The 18,362-nt window shown below is 52.1% G+C and overlaps 1 protein-coding gene across 4 annotated transcripts in view; it reads left to right on the forward strand.

Annotated features, from left to right (window-relative positions):
* Positions 1-236: 236 nt before the first annotated feature.
* The window catches only part of TMEM44 (transmembrane protein 44), a 35,728-nt gene continuing 17,602 nt past the window's right edge, over positions 237-18,362 (forward strand). For 3 of the 4 annotated variants that reach the window (XM_042956498.1, XM_042956499.1, XM_042956500.1), the window contains exons 1-8: positions 237-448; positions 3,497-3,623; positions 5,342-5,435; positions 6,488-6,654; positions 6,831-6,917; positions 11,536-11,706; positions 13,620-13,748; positions 15,601-15,705. In XM_042956498.1, coding sequence (XP_042812432.1) covers positions 312-448; positions 3,497-3,623; positions 5,342-5,435; positions 6,488-6,654; positions 6,831-6,917; positions 11,536-11,706; positions 13,620-13,748; positions 15,601-15,705 — 1,017 coding nt within the window. In that variant the 5' untranslated portion in view covers positions 237-311. The remainder of the gene's footprint in view (positions 449-3,496; positions 3,624-5,341; positions 5,436-6,487; positions 6,655-6,830; positions 6,918-11,535; positions 11,707-13,619; positions 13,749-15,600; positions 15,706-18,362) is intronic. The other variant, XM_042956501.1, reaches the window with a different exon arrangement.

Here is an 18,362-nt window from a genome sequence, read left to right on the forward strand (position 1 = left end):
GAGCGGGGGCTGGGGCCGCAGCCTTTGTGCCGAGGCCGCTCCCAGCTCCCGCCGCTGGGGGGCGGCCTCCGGCCCGCCGACCCCCGACAATAGCGCGCCGGGTGGGGAGCCGCGCGGTCCCGGAAACTTTTCCCTCGCGCCTCCGCCGCCGCCGCCAGCGCCCGTCTCCCGGCCGCGGTCGTGCGCTGGGCCGGGGCCGCCGCCGCCGCCGCCGCGGGAGCACCGGGCCGGGGGAAGGGGGCGCGGGGAGGCTGCGCCCCGGCGGGGCCACGCGGGAGGCTGGGGCCCGGGCCGGGCGGAGCCACCGAGCCATGGGGGAGGCGGCCAGCCCCGCGCCCGCGCTCTGGGACTGGGACTACCTGGACCGCTGCTTCGCCCGCCACCGCGTCTGCATCTCCTTCGGCCTGTGGATCTGCGCCTCCTCCTGCTGGATCGCCGCCCACGCGCTGTAATGGGGACTGGGACCGGGCGGCGCGGGGGAGGGGGCCGGGTCTGCGGCGGGGGGCGCGGGGCGACGCCTCCCGCCAACTCCCTCCTGGAAACCTGGAGGGAAGGGGGCATAAAGGGGGGAGGTAGGAGGCAGCGCGGTGCCAGGATCGAAAGGACCCTTCCGCTGTGGACTGAAGTCGGATAGGACTTCTTTCCGGATTCCGTGCACAGGGAGGGGGAGGCTGGGCTGTGGGCCAGTAGGAAGAGGCCGGGTCGTGCGGTGCGTGGAGCCCTCGAAGGCAGCTGTCCTGAGTCCTGGGTTCTATTGTCACCCTTTCCCCATCGACCAGAGGTGTGAGCTGGGCAAGCTGTAAAGCCTCAGAGCCTCATTTTCCTCACCTAAACGGGGTTAATAACTGATGGGACGGATGGCAGGATTAAATGAGTTAGTTTCCGTAAAGCTCTTAGTATGTGCTCACTAAACATCCTTATGATTGCTCCTGTCCTGCCACCAACCTTTGGCAGAGGGCAAGGACCTTGGACAAGGCTCTTGGCGTTTCTGGTCTCCCTTTACCCCAGGCTCTCTGATCTGGGGAGGGGGACTGGCTGTGATCTGACTCTGGCCAGTACCTGGAGCCTTCTGGTCAGATGGTCACCATAACCTGGGTTCTATGAAGTCTGGCTAAAGATGGCCTCCAGGTCTTCAGGTACCCTGTCCCAAGCAGGTGCAACCCAAGTATTCCCTGGCAGAGGAGAAAGGATCAGCACCCCCGGGGAGGTTGGCACCTGCTCATCTTAGGCACTCTTAAGATGATATTTGATATTGTTGCAGAGATCTGGCAACCCCCCACCCAGTCATTGGAAACCAAATAAAAAGACACTTAGAACATTTAACGTGGGCCTAGTGTTGCATTTATTAGCTCGTGTCTTCCCTGCCACAACCCCACGAGGGAGGGACCGTTATTACTCCCATTTACCCCTCCCCCCCCCCCCGAGGAAGCTGGAGGTTCTGACAGCTTTACTAACTTGCCCTAGCGAATGGAAAGAACCGGACCGCCAGACCCTTTTCGAAAGGGGCAGACTTGTGAGGATTAAACTGTCCAGATCAGAGGTGGACACCAACAAGCCACTCTCTGTGCGTTATCTCATTTGGTCCTCACAGCCGCCCTGAAGTCAGCAGTATTAGACATTTCCTGAGCTGGAAACTAAAGGTGGGAGAGGTTAGGTAACTCCGTTGAGAATGCTCAGCCAGTCAGTCTGATGAGAGCCAAATCTGCTTTTTCAGCCTGCCTCAGTCTGGACACACCCATCTGTTGTCAGGACTTTGCCATCCCTGAGCCTCCTCTTGTCCTTGGGGAATGTGTATCCTCGGAGCTGTGTGTGGCCTGGGGTAGGGTCAGCCTGGATCCCTGACCTGAGGGCTGGGGAAATGGCTAAAGAACAGCAGGGTACAGAGAAAGCCTCCACATGTGAAGCCAGAGGGTCGGCCATTAACTCAGCTGGTCACCATCGGCCTCACTTTTCTCCACTCTCTAATGGGAAGGTTGAAATAAACTATTTCTTTTCTTTTTCTTTCTTTCTTTTTTTTTTTTTTTTTTTGAGCCTTTGTTTTTTTGAGAGACAAAGACAGAGCATGAGCAGGGGAGGGGCAGAGAGAAAGGGAGTCACAGAATCTGAAGCAGGCTCCAGGCTCTGAGCTGTCAGCACAGAGCCCGGCGCGGGGCTCGAACTCATGAGTCATGAGAGCATGACCTGAGCCGAAGTCGGACGCTCAACCGACGGAGCCACCCAGGCGCCCTGAAATAAACTATTTCTAATCTGAATCCAACTCAGAGAGTCTCTAGAGCCTTCACTCTTAGGCTTTGAATTGGTGCCAGGAGCCCAGGGCCTAGATGAAAGGTTGCTGTTCTCACTGTGAGCTCTGGGCTTCGTCTGACAGATCAGGAAATGTTCTGGAACCCAGCAGCCTTCCATCCCCATCCCCTGCTCCCAAGGGCCGACCCTCAGAACCAGGCAAACAGTCTAACCGTGAGGAGTGAGTACCACCCTGTGGTTGATGGAAATAAAACAAGAACTGCAGTTATCCCGGCCCAGATATGTAACGTGGAAACATCTAGAACAAAGTGTTTCTGAGATCCGATCAGGTGTTTCTGAGCGACCTCTGACTCCTTCCATCCTGTTGTGCCTTTCTGTGCTTGTTCTAGGGGAGTGGGGTGGGGCAGGAAGAGGGGAATAAGGGAGAGAAACCAGCAGTGGGCGACTCTAGGGAGAGGTCAGCCCAAAGTGCCATGGCATCTTCGAGGAGTTTTGCTCTCCGTGTATGTTAAGAACATGCTTGGGGCGCCTGGGTGGCTCAGTCGGTTAAGCGGCCGACTTCGGCTCAGGTCATGATCTCGCAGTCCGTGAGTTCAAGCCCCGCGTCAGGCTCTGTGCTTACAGCTCAGAGCCTGGAGCCTGTTTCAGATTCTTTGTCTCCCTCTCTCTGACCCTCCCCTGTTCATGTTTTGTCTCTCTCTGTCTCAAAAATAAATAAACGTTAAAAAAATTAAAAAAAAAAAAAAAGAACATGCTCAACTTGACAAGGGCCAGCAAAAGCCCAGCCACCCCACTGCACACATGAACTCCTTAGCAGGATTTCACTTTAATTGAAAAGAAACAAGTTGCTGTTTTAATTTAGGCAATTAACTATACTCTGCAGTTAACCACAGTGATTGGGTTACTTTTATAATCCACATGCTTCCTTTCAAAAAATAAAACCCCATAGCTAGTTTGTTAGCACTGAGTGGTGGGTCATGAACTTGAGTTGGCCAGATTTGTAGGAGGAAAGAAATGCCTCTTCGTTAGAGAGGCAGGTCTGGCTCCTGCCACGGGCTGGTTCTGAAGTCTTTGACCCTTTATTTTCCCATCTGTAAACTAAGTTCAAAAATACCTGCTGAATATCTGGGGGAGAGAGTGCCTCACGAGGACACAAAATCACAGTTGCCCTTTGCAGACACCTGCGTTGGGAACCCACTCATGGCTCCCGCGTTCCGTCCATACCCATCCACACCCCCGTCTGTCACCACAGGCTTCTCTATCTGAGGTGTACAAAGAAATCCGGACGGGACCAGTCAGCGCTGTGCGCGGCATGCTGCCTCCTGACCAGCCTGTGTGACACCATCGGAGCGATTCTGGCCAGACAGCTCACGATCCAGGTGCGTAGGGCCCACAGGGTGACAGTAGCTTCTGTCTAGTTCCCTCACCATTGAGGTACGGTCTCACCTCATGCCCGTGCCCCTGTTGGTCTGTCTGCCCCTGCCCAGTACTCCTGCCCTGATAGCCACAGGGCTCACTGCTCACCTCCTTCAAGTCTTTGCTCAAAAGTCACCTTCTCGATGAGGCCTAACAAGAGCACTCATGTAAACTTGTGTCCTCCCTTTACCACAGGTGCTCCGGACTCCTTCGTCCTGCTCCGTTTTTTCCCAAAGCGGACCCCCCCCCCCCCAATACACCATCTATTTTACTGAGTGTGTCTGTTGCTCCTTGAACTACTAGTGTGCCAGTTCTCCGGGGGCAAAACTTTGTATTCACTACCATATCCCCATCCCTTAAAACAGCAGCTGGCACATTGTAGATGCTCCATAAGTAGCGATTGTTGTGGTCATTGTTTTTAGAGCCTGGAGCCCAGCCTCAGTTCAAACAGGGGTGGCTGAGTGCTTTCCCAAGTGGTAATGCAGGCCTTGGGGCAAGTGAGAAACAGTTTCAAGCTCTTCTGAAGTCTAGGCCCTCAAACCTGTGTAGATGGGGCCTGTCCCAAAACACATATCCCAAAGGAATATGCCCTGGAGAGGCACCTCATGGGGCTGGCACCCACCCATGTAGACATGGAGGAAGGTGGCCTCATGGCCGGGACACACACCTGGGAGTTCTAGACCCTGCTTCAAACAGTATTGTCTCACAAACAAACCACCTTTTATTCTGGGTGCCCATTCTCATTGGCTGCTGGAACCCAATGATGCTCAGCCCGAGTCCAAGAATAATAGCTGATGTTTATTAAATCCTTTGCTGCGGGGGCGCCTGGGTGGCTCAGTGGGTTGTGCGTCTGACTTCGGCTCAGGTCATGATCTCACAGTTCGTGAGTTCGAGCCCCACGTTGGGCTCTGTGCTGACAGCTCAGAACCTGGAGCCTGCTTCGGATTCTGTGTCTCCTCCCTAACTTGTGCTCTGTCTCTGTCTCTCTCAAAAATAAATAAATGTAAAGAGAAAAAAAAAAATCCTTCACTATGTGCTTGGCAATGAGGGCTTGGCATGCATTCATTCATTTAATCCTCGAATTATATTAGGACGTAGGCTCTCTCCTTATCCCTGTTTTACACATGTGGACACTCAGACTTAGCGGCTGAACAACTTTGGGAAGGATCCAGTAAGCAGCAGTGGCAAGATCCAGACTCCAGAGTTTGCTCCTCACCACTGTTACACTGGCATAGTAGCTGGTGCGTTTGTGGGTAGGAGCCTTGTGCTTTCCTGCTTGCCGGTGCTGGTCTAAGCACTTTCCCTGTAGTGCTTCATGTAATCTGCTTAGCACTGAGAGAGGCACCATGACTACCCCTGTTTTACAGACGATGAAACAGAGGCCCAGAGAAGTCCAGCGGTTGGGCCAGAGTCACACAGCAAAGAGTAACCGTGCACCGGAAAGAGCGCGGCATGGGAAGTGGAGGGCGGGTTCTGCCAATGGGCCTCCACGTAAGGGATTGCTCGTTTCAGCGCCCCGTTCTCCTCGTCAGGCAAATAGAGGTGATAACCAGCCTTTCCTGGGGTTGGCAGGCGGCTTCGGTGGAAGTACCTCATCAGGGGCGGAGGAGATCCAGGATGACAGGTGCTGTGATTGCTGGAGAATGTTTGGACGCCATGACTCTATTTCCTTTGCTCCCAGGTTTTCACGGGTGCCTACCTAGCAACTGTTGACTTGGTGAACTTTGTGTTCATCCTCTTCCCGGTCTGCGGCTCCAAGTTGAAGTCTAATTTGGGTGAGTGTGTGGCCATCTGTTCCTGTCTTCATTCATCAGTGCGCCAAGCGCCTACCCCCTGTCAGGCTTCAGCTGGGTCCCTGCCAGGCACGGACACGTGAATGAGCTCGGAGACCCCACCCAGAGCCGAGAGACGGGGCCCTAAACGGTCATTAACGCTGCTTTCGAGGAGGTGCGTGCACACCGTGGGCAACCAGAGGGAAGGATGTGACGTTAGATCAGGGGCCGCAGGGAAGGGTATTCCAGGTGAAAAGAACAGCATGAGTGAAGGCCAGGAGGATGGGTGTGCATGACTGTGGGGATGAACAGTGATATCTCAGTTTGTGAACCCGGGTTGGCCAAACACAGCCCCGTAACTTCCAGAAATGGATGCCAGGAATGGGCGCAGGCCACCTCAGGCAGAGTGGGGGCTGGAAGTTACTGAGGTAGGATGGGTCGCCCTGAGTATGCCGGACTGGGCGTTCTGAGAAGGGGCAGCCGTGTGCCCCCGCCGTGGTGCAAAAGGGGAGTGCTTGCATCAGTGGGGTAACGTAAGATCCCCGAGCTGCTCAGCGCTGCCCAGAGGAGACGTGTTCCTACTACAGTTCTCGGAGGACTATCTGTCTCATATTTTAAGGAGACTTCCAAGACCGTGCTTCTTTTTGGCTCACAGCTTCAGGCCCTGGCACAAACACCGTGATGCATTCTCCAAAGCTGTGCCGGTTCAGCTCTGTGCCAGGCTCTGTGGAGATTACAGAAACTGCCGGCCCTCGGGGGGTTCCAGTCTCGCAGAGGCAACTCTGTGTGCACAGACACATGTGAAAAGAAAATGCTTTGAGGGCCGAGAAAGGAGAAGAGCGCCAGTCGTGCGAGTGGGTGGGATGAGGTGGTGGGGAGGAAAGATTCCCCCAACGGGGTGGCAGAGCTACGGGGCCTTGAAGGGTGGAGAGGATCTGGCCTGTCGAGCAACGTGGGAACCCGCTCTGGCATCGGAGATGGGCGCACACCGGAGATGCAGCTCTCCGTTGAGTTCTAGACCCCAGGGGCCTGTGGGATTTTGGTGTTTGTTGCAGGTCGGGGCTCCCGGGAGAGGAAGAGGAGGCAGCGGCTCAGGGCCAGTGTCTTTGCTCTGGCCCTGCCGCTGAGCCTGGGGCCAGGCTGGGCTCTCTGGGCCGCCGTCCGGAAGGTGTCAGGCCCTGTCCGAGGGCCCCAGCGGAGGCTACTGGAGAGCCTGCTGCAGGTGAGGCCGAGCCTGCCCAGGAGGGCGTGGGGATATGCATTCCCTTCCCTCTTCACGGCCCCAACAAATGCCCTGGGCAGGGGCAGGGGCAGGGGCAGCCCTAGTCAGAAAGTACTAAAAGCCAGAAAGGATGGGCTGTCTCCTCAGGGCGCTGAGTGTATCACCTGTTCCCTCAGGACAACACCGAAATCTTCGGCTACCTGCTGGGTGCCATCGCTGCCTTCGGCTCCTGGGCTTCCCGAATCCCCCCGCTCTCCAGAATCGTGAGGCTGGGTCGGGGCTGGGACTGTGGGTCGCCATGGCAGGTCTTAGGGCATCTGGGAGCGTCTTCCGAGCTCCGAGTCCTGGGGTGGAGGGGTTGTGTCGTGTGTGTGCATGTGTGCACGTGCAGGGGGTGGGCTGCCCACCCAGGGGAGGTCCTGAGGTCTGCGAGAACCTCTCACAGGGGAGCGCACTGAGTTCTCTCCAGAGCAAAGGAAAAGCAGGCTGTCAGGAAGAAGGCATTGGGGTTCGATAAACAAACATTCCACTAGGAGACGAGAAGGTTTTAGAGGAGAGAATCCTGCAGGTATTTGGGTTCCATCTGGGAGCATTTTGCTGCAGATGCTGTCCAGGCATCCAGGGTGAGGAAAGCCCTGTGTTGGCCAGTTCTGTAGGGGACTGGAGATGTGACTGGAGATGTGACGGGAGATGCTGTGCTTACCCTTGGGAAGCTCCCAGTCTCATGGAAGACATGGAAATGCAAAGCAGAATATTTTAAATGTTTATTTATTCATTTTGAGAGAGAGAGAGAGGGAGAGAGAGAATTCCAGCAGGTGCCACACTGCCAGCACAGAGCCCTACTCAGGGCTTGATCTCAAGAACCATGAGATCATGACCTGAGCTGAGATCAGGAGTTGGATGCTCAACCGGCTGAGCCACCCAGTCACCCCAAAAGCAGGTTATTTTAATGCTCGAAGAAAGATAGAATCAGGTGTTAGGGGGTTCGCAAGAGGGAGAGAAGGCTCCTATGCTATTCCTATGAGTGAGGGTGAAAACTTCACACTGCCTGGTGGACGGTGCCAGAGACGCTTCCCGTTGGCTCCGAAGGGAAGGCGAGATTGGAGGAGGCAGAGGTGAGGGAGGGAAAGCGGAGAGCACGCGGGGAAAAGCCACTGAGGCAGGAAGAGCAAGATATCGTGGGTGTGCAGAACTGCTCCGCTGTGCCGGGAGGGCCTCCCTGACAGGAATAATGGCCAGGCCTAACACCGGAAACATGATGGGCCATCACTAGGTCTAAAGAAACCGCTTGCCGCAGAGCATCATTTAACAGCAGTTCCAGGATTTGGGGGGTATGGGGGTCAGGTGCTTAGTTGATCATTGGTAGGAAGCTGATGCCTGTGCTGTCATGGCCAGAAACCTCACGGGTGACGGGTCCTCCCAGCAAAGGCGCTGCCTCCGGATCAAGGGAGGGGAGAGTGGGGAGCCCCTGGGACGGTGGGGCTTGAAGCTGCGTCACGTGAAGACCTTCAGAGGGGCTGGTACAGTGCCTGGCTGTATTAGTTTCCTGGGGCTGCCATTAGAAAGTATCACAGACTTTGAATAGCAGAAACATATTGTCTCAAAGTACTAGAGGCCAGAAGTCCAGTATCAAGGTGTCCTCAGGGCCATGCTCCCTCTGAAGGCGCTAGGGAAGGATCTCTTCCAGGCCTCTTTCTAAATTTCTGGAAGTTCCCTGGCTGATGGCCGCGTAACTGCACAACTCCAGTGTTCGCATGGCATTCTTTCTCCCTGTATGTGTCCTCACATGGCCTTCCCTCTGGTCGTGTCTGTGCCCAGGCTTCCCTTTCATAAGGACACGGTCATATTGGATGAGGGTGCACTCTAATGACCTCATCTTTAACGTGATCATCTGCAGGGATCCTATTTCCAAAGAAGGCCACATTCACAGGTTCTGGAGGTTGGGACTTCAACATCTTTTGAGAGAGGGGAACGCGGTTCAACCCCTGACACCACCCACCTAACATAGCCCCAGGCCAGCCCCACCACTGACCTTCACTCCGCTATATTTTATTCACGGCCTTGGTCACAACCTGAAATTAGCTCCTTCAGTTATTTACCAAGTTGGTCCCAGGTAGGACATCAGCGCCACGAGAGCAGTGGTCTTGTCTATTTTATTTCCACTGTATTCCAGGTGCTGGGAGCCTGCTCATGGTAGGTGCCAGCACACTCTCAAATGAGTTACCTAAGGGGTACCTGGATGGGTGGCTCAGTCGTTTGGGCGACCGACTCTTGATTTTGGCTCAGGTCATGAGCTCATGGTTTGTGAGATGGATCCCTGAGTCGGAGTCTGGGCCGACGGCATAGAGCCTGCGTGGGATTCTCCCCCCACCCGCCTCTCTCTCTCTCTCTCTCTCTCTCTCTCTCTGCCCCTCCTCCGCTTGTGTGCGCATGCATGTGTGTTCCCTTTCAAAAGAAATAAATGAACATTTAAATAATAATAATGATGATAGCGAGTGACATAATGTGGTCTGGAAAAAAAGAAGCTTATGGATGCAGGAACCAGAAGAGCCGTTTGGGGGCAGAAAGAGCAGCTTTGTTCTCTGTGGTCTTGGGAAATAGAAGCAAAACCAAGAGTGGAGAGAGGTTATGGTGGGTCCACATCCACTTATGGGTTTGATGCTTTGCATGGCTTCTGGCATATTGAGAGCAATTAGTATTATTATTTTTGCCTTAGGAGCTAGTGGACTCCCCATCACTAAAGGCATTCAAGCCTGATGGCCCCTTGGCAGGAAGATAGAGTTAAATTGTATTAAGGATAAAGTTGGGCAATCTCTGAGGCACTGCCAGGCTTGAGTATCTCTGGTTCCATAAAGAAGAACCCAGAGATAGGGTCCCCTTATTAGGGAGAAACTCAGCAGGGTTTGGGGTGTTCTAGGCAGCCTAGCCAGCATGGCCTTGAACCCTAGATCCCCCAGAAGCTGCTTCTAATTTATCCCTGCTGGGGGTGCTGAGGAGTAGAATGGCTGGGTGGCTTAGGTGGAAGAAGTTTCCATTCTTTCAGGAGTGCTTGAACAGAGCAAGGGGCATGACCCACCCGCTGACCAGTATGGGGTTGTGCTGGCAGCACTGGGACCCGTCGCTGCTGCAGGAGCTGACACACATCCTGCTTCGAGCACCCCGCAATGGTTTCGCCAGGTAGCCACCCTGAGTTCTGTGTGACCAGCCAGATGAAGCCCACATGTGCTGGACAAAGACCTGCCGTATCTCCAGTCGGCAAGCCAGTCCCAGTGTTCAGCAGCTGCTAAGCACCTACAGCGTGTCCAGCGTGTAGGCAGACAGAACCCAACAGGCCCCAGGACTGACCAGGAAGAGAGATGGAGTTTTGAAGTCAGTGAGCTCTGTGCGCGGGTTGGCACATGAATGACGGCAGAGAGTCCACGCAGAACAGCAGCAAGTGTGAGTCAAGAGGCAGAAGGCAGTTCCCAGCCCTGACCCTGCAAGTCACTGGCCATCAGTGTCCTCTGTAAATGGGGGTCAGTAGCCTGGGGGACCCCTGAGGGTTTCTCACCACAACAGTGCTGTCTGGGACAGAGCCACTTCCTGGGCTGAGTCAGGTGGAAGGGGACAGGGCTGCTTCCCGGGCTGTGTCAGGTGGGAAGGGCCTCTGGGGCCGGCAAGTCAGGGGCCACCTTCCCCAGCCTGGCTGCTGTCTCTGTTAACCAGTCTTCAGGGCAAGGCTAAAAACAAAATAACCAAAAACAGGAAACCCTGGGAACCAAACCTGAAGAAATGCAAAGGAAAGTGTAACACTCCCAAGGAATCTTTTTGAGTTAAAATAAAAATGGGGAAAATCAGCCAAACCTTGCTTTTTCCTCTGAAAGTTTTTCAGTCTGTAGCTAATACCTGTATATCTCTAGATACAGTTATTTAATGAGTAAAATAAATTACATGTAATTTATACTTCTATAGATTTAAATATACTATGTTATTATATATAATTGAAAATATACAGTATTTGTGTATATACATATAAATGTATATATAAGGTGACTTCATACCTGTAAAAGGTATTTAACATATAAATATTGACTATGTTTCTTTTTTTTTTTTTTTTTAACCAATATTGCCATCACTCTTTCTCCAAAAATATTCCCTTGGCTTCAAAACTTCCAGAATGTCACCTCTAATTTTCCTGACTTTTTCCGGCTGGCCAGGTTGAGGATTGGCGGTCCCAGGAAGAGAAGTCAATCCTTAGCTGTTCATACTTCATCAAAAGTCCCTCCCGTTCTCCCAGGTGACACTCGTGAGCCACTACCCAGTGCCAGGGGTTAGGGGTGCCAAGATGGGCAGGACCCCAGCCCTGCTCTCAGGAGCCCTCTGTCTGTTGAGATGTGTCATGTGTAATGGAGCCTAGAATGGGAGTTATTCACCCCTGTTAGGGTGGAGGTGTATGGAAGACTTCTTTTTTTTTTTTTTAAGTTTATTTATTTATTTCGAGAGAGAGAGAGAGAGAGAGAGAGCGAGCACAAGTGGGGGAAGGGCAGAGCCCAACGTGGGGCTCGAACTCACCAACTTTGAGACCACAACCTGAGCCGAAACCAAGAGTTGGACACTTAGCCGACTATGCCACCTAAGTGTGGGGGGGCGGGGGGTGGGTTTGTTAGAGTTGAGTTTACGCCAGGTTTTGAGGCATGAATAGGAGTTCACCAGGTAAAGGAAGCAGCTTGAGCAAAAGCTGGAAACCTAATAGAAGCAGCACCTTTGGGGACTGGCCATGGGCAGAAGGCTTGCGCTCCAACTTGCCAAGGGCAGGACCAAAGGCCTAGATCTTAGAATCCTGCTCCGAGCGGGCTGGAGGACAGCAGTGTTCTTGCACAGCTCCCTCCTCTCTCTGTCCAGTGCCAGGGTAAGGCATTTCCCTCCATCCACCTGTGGACCCGGCTCCTGTCGGCCCTGGCGGGCCTCCTCTATGCCTCGGCCATTGTGGCCCATGACCGGCGGCCTGAGTACCTGCTTCGGGCCACACCCTGGTTCCTGACCTCCCTCGGCCGTGCTGCACTGGACCTCTCTGTATCCACGCTGGGCCTAGGGGGCTTGACTGCTGGTGTCTCATCTCCCCCTATCCCTGCGGTACCCTCCTTCCCTATGGCTAGATGGCACTCTCTCCCAGGGGGGCCAGGGAGGAGGTTTGAAGCCTGGGGCAGACAGATGCAATGGCAATCATTTGCAATTTTGTATTTTGTTCCCTTTATATATATACTATATGGAGCAATTATCTCTTGGCTGGAGCTCTGAGAAGCCGCAAGGGGGGGTGTGCAGGCCCCAGGAGCAGACCCAGGTTCCAGTCTCAGTGCTGCTCCTCACGTGGGCCGGTCCCCACCCTCCTGTGAACCCGTTTTCCTCATCTTTGCCCTGTCTTTCTCACAAGGCTAGGAAGGGGCTTTGCAAGCTGACCTGCCACGCAGGGGTGATCATCCCATTCTGTTGTCTTTGGCACTGGAACCTTGGGTTGAGGAAGCAGAGATCAAAGCTGACAAGGGCTGCCCTTTGTCAATGACTGCTTTCTGGTTCCCCAGGGGTTGTCGCCTGATGTGATGACACCCCAGTGACCTTGACGTGAGAACCTCAAGGGCAAGCTAAGCTCAGACATTGGGCAGATAGAGAGGTGGACAGCGGGTAATTTGTGTATGAAGCACCTGTGGATTTATCATAAATAGTTTAGAAATCGCTAGAAACTGTGATTTTCTCCTGTGCTGTAGTAGTTTTCTGGGGCTGCCCTATTAAGTTACCCAACGTTGGTGGCTTGTCACAACAGAAATGTGTTCTCACGGTTCCAGAGGCTACAAGGCTGAAGTCCAGGCAGGGCCACACTCTCCCGGAGGCCCTGGGAGAGAATCTTCCCTTGTTTGTTCCAGCGTCTGATGGCTCCTGGTGCTCCTGGGCTTGTGGCAGTGTAATTTCATTTTTTACCTCAGTCTTCACATGTTCTTCTTCCCTTCACATAGCTCTGTGGGTCCACCCTAATCCACTGTTACCTCATCTTAATTATATCAGCAAACACCCCCCCCTTTTTTTTAAAGATTTTATTTTATTTTAAGGGGGAGATGCCTATTTTCTTTTAAATGTTTATTTTTGAGGGCAAGTGACAGCAGGTGGCAGAGAGATGGGGACAGAGGATCTGAAGCAGACTCTGCGCTGATGGCCCAAAGCAGGGCTTGAACTCATGAGCTGTGAGATCATGACCTGAGCTGAAGTCGGACGCTCAACTGACTGAGCCACCGGGGTGCCCTTTTTAAAAGATTTTATTTTTAAGTAATCTCTACACCCAGCGTGGGGCTCAAACTCACAATCCTAAGAGTTGCATGCTTTTCTGAGCCAGCCAGTTGCCCCAAGACCCTATTTTTTTTTGAAAGTTTATTTATTTATTTTGAGAGAGAGAGAGACAGAATGAGTGGGGGAGGGGCAGAGAGAGGGAGAGAGAGAGGATCCCAAGCAGGCTCTGTGCTGCCAGAACTCACAAAACTGAGACCGTGACCTTAGCTGAAACCAAGAGTCGGACGCTTAACTGACTGAGCCACCCAGGTGCCCCTCCCCCGGACCCTATTTTTAAATGAAGTCACTTTTGGAGTTTCCAGATGGATATGAATTTGGGCAGGGGAGGAACACTATTCAACCCACTCCATGTACTGTCCCTTCAAGGGACAAGCCAAGCCCTTCAAGGAAGGTGTTTTTCAAAATGCTTTTGATTAACAAGTATTTACTGAGTGCTTGTTGGGGGGCAAGGTGTTGCTGGCTGCTGAGTCCTCGTGGGGGAAATGTGGAGAAAGTCAGACCTGGCTCTGTTCTTAAATGAGCTCATGTCTGTTTTGGGGCCCACCCAGGCAGGATCATCTGGGGAGAGAGAGCCCTCGGGGTGCAGAGGCGAAGGTAGCCCTGGGTGGCTGAAATGCTGTGCTTTGTTGCACCTTAACTCTACCTCTCAGATCATTTTCCTTTCCTGGGTGATGAAGAGCAAGAGGAGACGGGCCTTGGGGTTTGCCCCTGAAGCCAGAGGGAGCCCCGACACCCAGGCCCTTTTGACCTGCACAGACAAAGAGGAAGAAAGCCAGGAGGCAAGGTCTCGCCGGTTGGAAAACTGCTGGGCCCACCGGGGTCTGTGCGCAGAATGCTGGGCGTTTCTCGAGCTAGGACAGTTGGTCACTTTAAAAAACTACTACTATTTTTTATGAAAAAAAAAAAAAACAAAACCCAAAATGCTACTGTTTATGCCCAGTGCTAAGGATGCCCTGAATAAATAGGATCTTCCAGTTTCCCAACTGCAACATATTTTTAAATGGGTTTTTGAGATCATTTAATAAACTTTAATGTATTTTGCGCAATGTAGACGAGATAGTTAAATGTCCGCTTAAGCTAGTTAGTAACTTCCTCATATATATAAGTTCACATACTACATAAATTAATAGGTTAATTTAGAAATAACATGATTTTACCCTGTTTCGTAAAAACACGTATTCCTAGTTGCACATGCGTCTCTGACGTATACATCGTCACCATCACTAACACAGCCCTTTTTTTTCAGTTGATCTTGCCAAAAAGCTGATCTTTAAAGGTGCTGTTTACAGTAACATCCCCCATATACATCGTACCAGAAAATGTGTTTGTCTCCTTACCGATTTTAACAGGTGACCTAAGTAGGCAGAACTTACTCTAACTCTCAGTTTGTCTTTGTCAAAAGTCCTTGGTTCCAAAAAGCTGAGAAATTGCTTCATAATACAAGAGTGCTTATAAGGACTTGAACATAAGGCAGCTCCCTCTTTTCTAAGATAATTTCTTGAGGAAAAAGTCTCACCTGTTACCTAGGCTCCTTACTGTCCTTGTTTTTCTTCCAGAGAAGGTGAGTGAGTGAACTGGGTCCATCCCTTCGAATATTCTAGGTTTAACAATGTAATCTGACTGAGTTAATGAAACAAAAGATAGTGGTGGGTGCGGCCAAGGTAAAGGGGTTTATGTAAGAGCTTGGACCAAAGCTCCACATTCCCGTGGAGGCTCTAATGGGAGGTTATTTTCATTCCATTCTAGAAACTTGACGAAATTCTATCCCCAAAGGGAGCTAAAGTATTTAAAGAGAGAGAGCCCTGTGTGGCTTGGCATTCTGAAGGGATGACACAGAGCCTTTGCAATGGCTTCCACGGTTCTTTACGAGCGATGGTTTTCAACGTGAGGTCCCCACACCAGCATCGCCTGGGAACTTGCAGGAAATGCAAATTCTAGGGCTCCATCAGCTCTACCCAATCTTAAACTGAGGGTGTTTTATTTATTTTTTTAAATTTAATTTTATTTACTTTGAGAGAGAGAGAAAGAGCAAGGGAGGGGAGAGAGAGGGGGAAAGAGAGAATCCCAAGCAGGCTCAGCTCAGATCCTGACAAGGGGCTCAGTCCTAAGACTGAGATCATGACCTGAGCCGAAATCAAGAGTCGGACACTCAACCGACTGAGCCATCCAGGCGCCCCAGACTGAGGGTGTTTTAATAAGTGCACTGGGTGCTTCTGATGCACACTAATGTTTGAGAACCATTGCTTTACAAAAGCATTTAGCACCTACTGCAGTGGTTCCCAAACTTGGCCCAAACTTTAGAATCATCTGCAGGGGAGTGAGGGCCTTTGAAACTCTCCAGGTCACGTCCATACCAATTAATCAGAATGTCTGCTGGGAGAGCTAAACATCAGTTGTTTTGTTTTCTAAGATGCCCAGGTGACTCCACTGTGCAGCAAAGTTTGGGAACCCCTTACCTACTGTGACATCAAAGACAGAGATAAGATACAGCTTATAGGAAGCAGAAAGGGAGATGGGCCATGAAAAAACAGAAATAATATTTTAGAGATGCTTTTGAAGGAACGGGATCTTGTTTTTAGAAAAAGTCTCCTGACTGAGAATTCTTTTTACCTCCCCGTCTCCACTTGAAAGAATTCAGACTGGGTGCCTCTCACCACATTACCACCCTGCAAATCACTCAGGACAATGGCAGCCATCAGTCGCTACATGGAGCTGACCATCGAGCCCGTGCAGCAGGTAAGCGGCCGGAGTCCAGAGGGGTGGGAAGTGGCCATGGAAGGCTTCCCGGAGGAGGTGATACTTTAGCTGCAGGATGGGCAGGATGAGACAAGAAAGCATGTAAAAGGAGGCAGGAGGTCTCCAAGGCCTCAGTGGGGGACAGATGAAAGGGTGGAGAGGAGGCAAGCGAGAGATCCTCGTACTGTGCCACCTGACTGTCATCCTGAGGGACAGGAGTCCAGGAGGCATCAGGACTAGAGACTCAGGGTCAGATGCGCCTGTTAGAGGTGTCTCTCAGGCAAGGTTGGGGGGCAGACCAGGGGAGAGGAGGTAGAAACAAGGCAGTCAGTGAGGGGCGCCGATAAGTCTAGGTGAGAGGTGGTGTGGCCTGAAGCAGGGGCAAGGCTGGGGCAGGTGGAGAGGCAGAGACCAAGTGAGGGGTTGGCGGGCAGAGTGCTGAGGGCGTGAGGGTGTAGGGTGAGAGAGGCTGAGGGCTCCCGATGACTCCCGGGGTTCCGGCCTGCACACAGGGCTTCCCAGGAGCAAGAACGTTAGAGAAGTGAGGGAAAGAGCTGACAGGAAGTCCGCCCCGTCGTCCCACACCCACTGCGACTTCTCGTGGAGGTTTCCAGTGGCCTCAGGGTCACTAAATCCTGGGTTAGCTCTGTCTTTGTTGAGATTCAACACGCTCGGCCACCGGCTGCTTCTGGCTTATGGGGCGTTCGCGCTCCCAGCTCCCCATGCTTTCCTCCCCTCAGTGTTCAGTCTGGGCACCCGTCCCTACGTGGATTCTCACACTTGCGGTGTCCAAACAGAACGTGGGATTTCCGTGCCCCCTTCCTCCCCCATGCTCTCATCCTAGGAAATGAATTCCTCTCCCCCCCCCTCAGTGCATGCCTATGCCCGTCCTGTCCATGTGTGAGTCTCCTATTTATTTGGTGTAAAATAGATCCCACAGCCTCCTACCTCGTTTCCGTCTCCACTGTTAATCTTGTCCCACCCCCGCCACCTGCACCCTGCAGCCAGGAGGGGTGATTCCTTGTGTTCCTCCTTGGCTTGAAACCCTCTGGCTTCCCATTTCATACAGAAGAAACTCTAAAGTTACACAGACTTGCAAGGCCCCACGAGCCGAGCATTCCCTCTCTCTCTGACTGTGTCCTCGTCTCTTCTCTCTTCGTTCACTCCTCCTAGCTGCCTGGGATTTCCCTCCGTTCCTGTGCCTCCAGTGCTCTTCCTCCCCATTTTTTTTATACGACTGCCTCCTTCCTTTCCTTCAACCTAAATGTCACCTTCTCCAAAAGCCACCCCCGACTGCACACTCAAAAGTAGCCTGCACCCCTCTGTCCTATTTCTCTATGTTAAATGTGCCTTTTTAAATGCTCTGCAAAGTACTTCTCGCTGTCTTTTACTTTTGTCTGTTGTCTGTCTCCTGCTGGGGTAGAAACTTTGCCTCTGTCTTGTTTGCCGAGACCCTGGTGCCTCGGGCCACAGGCCCTCAGTAAAGGATGTTTGGAGCGTAGCATGAAGTTCAGTGGTAGCAGCCGCCGCTCAGCTGCCCGTGGGACCTACGGGTGCTCAGAGAGTTTGGGCCTGAGAGATAGGTTTCAGTCTTTGCTGTGGTTCCTTGGAAAGTGGGTACAAGTAACGCTATGTGACATAAGTGTGTTCAGGGAGATTCAGCGCCTGCTTTCACAGGCCCACAGGTTTGAGAGCCCATTTCGGCCATGAAACCCCTCTTAGATGGGAAGTCTGGGGAAGGCACAGGGAACCCCGGCAGCATCTGGCCAGTGTTTTGCACTAGAAATTTTTAAATCCTCAAACCTCAGAAACACAATAGTGCAAAACTTGCATTCACTCTAACGCAATACCTGAAGCTTGAGTGGATTCTTCCCGCAGAACAGACTCCATTAAAGAAGAGTGTGTCTCTCTTTCTCATTCTCTTCCACTGAGGCCTCTGGCACGTTTTTTTTTGAGCAAATACTCGCACTTGGCCTCTTCCTTCCGTGTCCACCAGAGGGCGAGTGGTGTCCCCGAGACAGCTCCCAGCAGGGAGTCGGCAGCCTGGCCATCCAGGGCTAGGGGCACCCCTTCTACAGTAGCCTGTTTATTGAGGGTTATTTGCCAGTCTCTGAGAAAATAATAACAGGCAACACTTCTGTGATGTTTATTGTGCTGGGCATAGTGCTTAGAGTACTGGTCTACGTGAGGTATACTCACGTAAACCTCACCGCCAACCCCTGAGGTATTAACCTCATTTTACAGATAAGGAAAATGAGGCACAGAGACATTAAGCAAGTTGCCCAAGGTCACACAGCTTGTCAGTGGCAGAACCAGGATTCAGAGTCTATGCCCTTGACCACTATGCAACACTGCCTCTTACTTGGCATAATGTCTGACACCAAGGAAGCACTTGATAAATGGTTGGGTCTTTAAAAATTATTATTAATGCAAATTCTCATTAAGTATTATTATTTATATTGTTTTATTGTCTAATAATTAATCATTGTATTAGGATTTTAAATTGAGGCACAGAGAGGGTTAAGTAACTTGCCCAAGATCTCATAGTTAGAGAAGCACAGAAATGGGTTTCAGATAAAACCCGTCTGATTCATAAAGAGAGCATGTTCAGGACGCCTGGGTGGCTCAGCTGGTAAAGCATCCGACTTCAGTTCAGG

This window comes from Panthera tigris, chromosome C2 (assembly GCF_018350195.1).
Source record: "Panthera tigris isolate Pti1 chromosome C2, P.tigris_Pti1_mat1.1, whole genome shotgun sequence".
Lineage (NCBI taxonomy): Eukaryota > Metazoa > Chordata > Mammalia > Carnivora > Felidae > Panthera > Panthera tigris.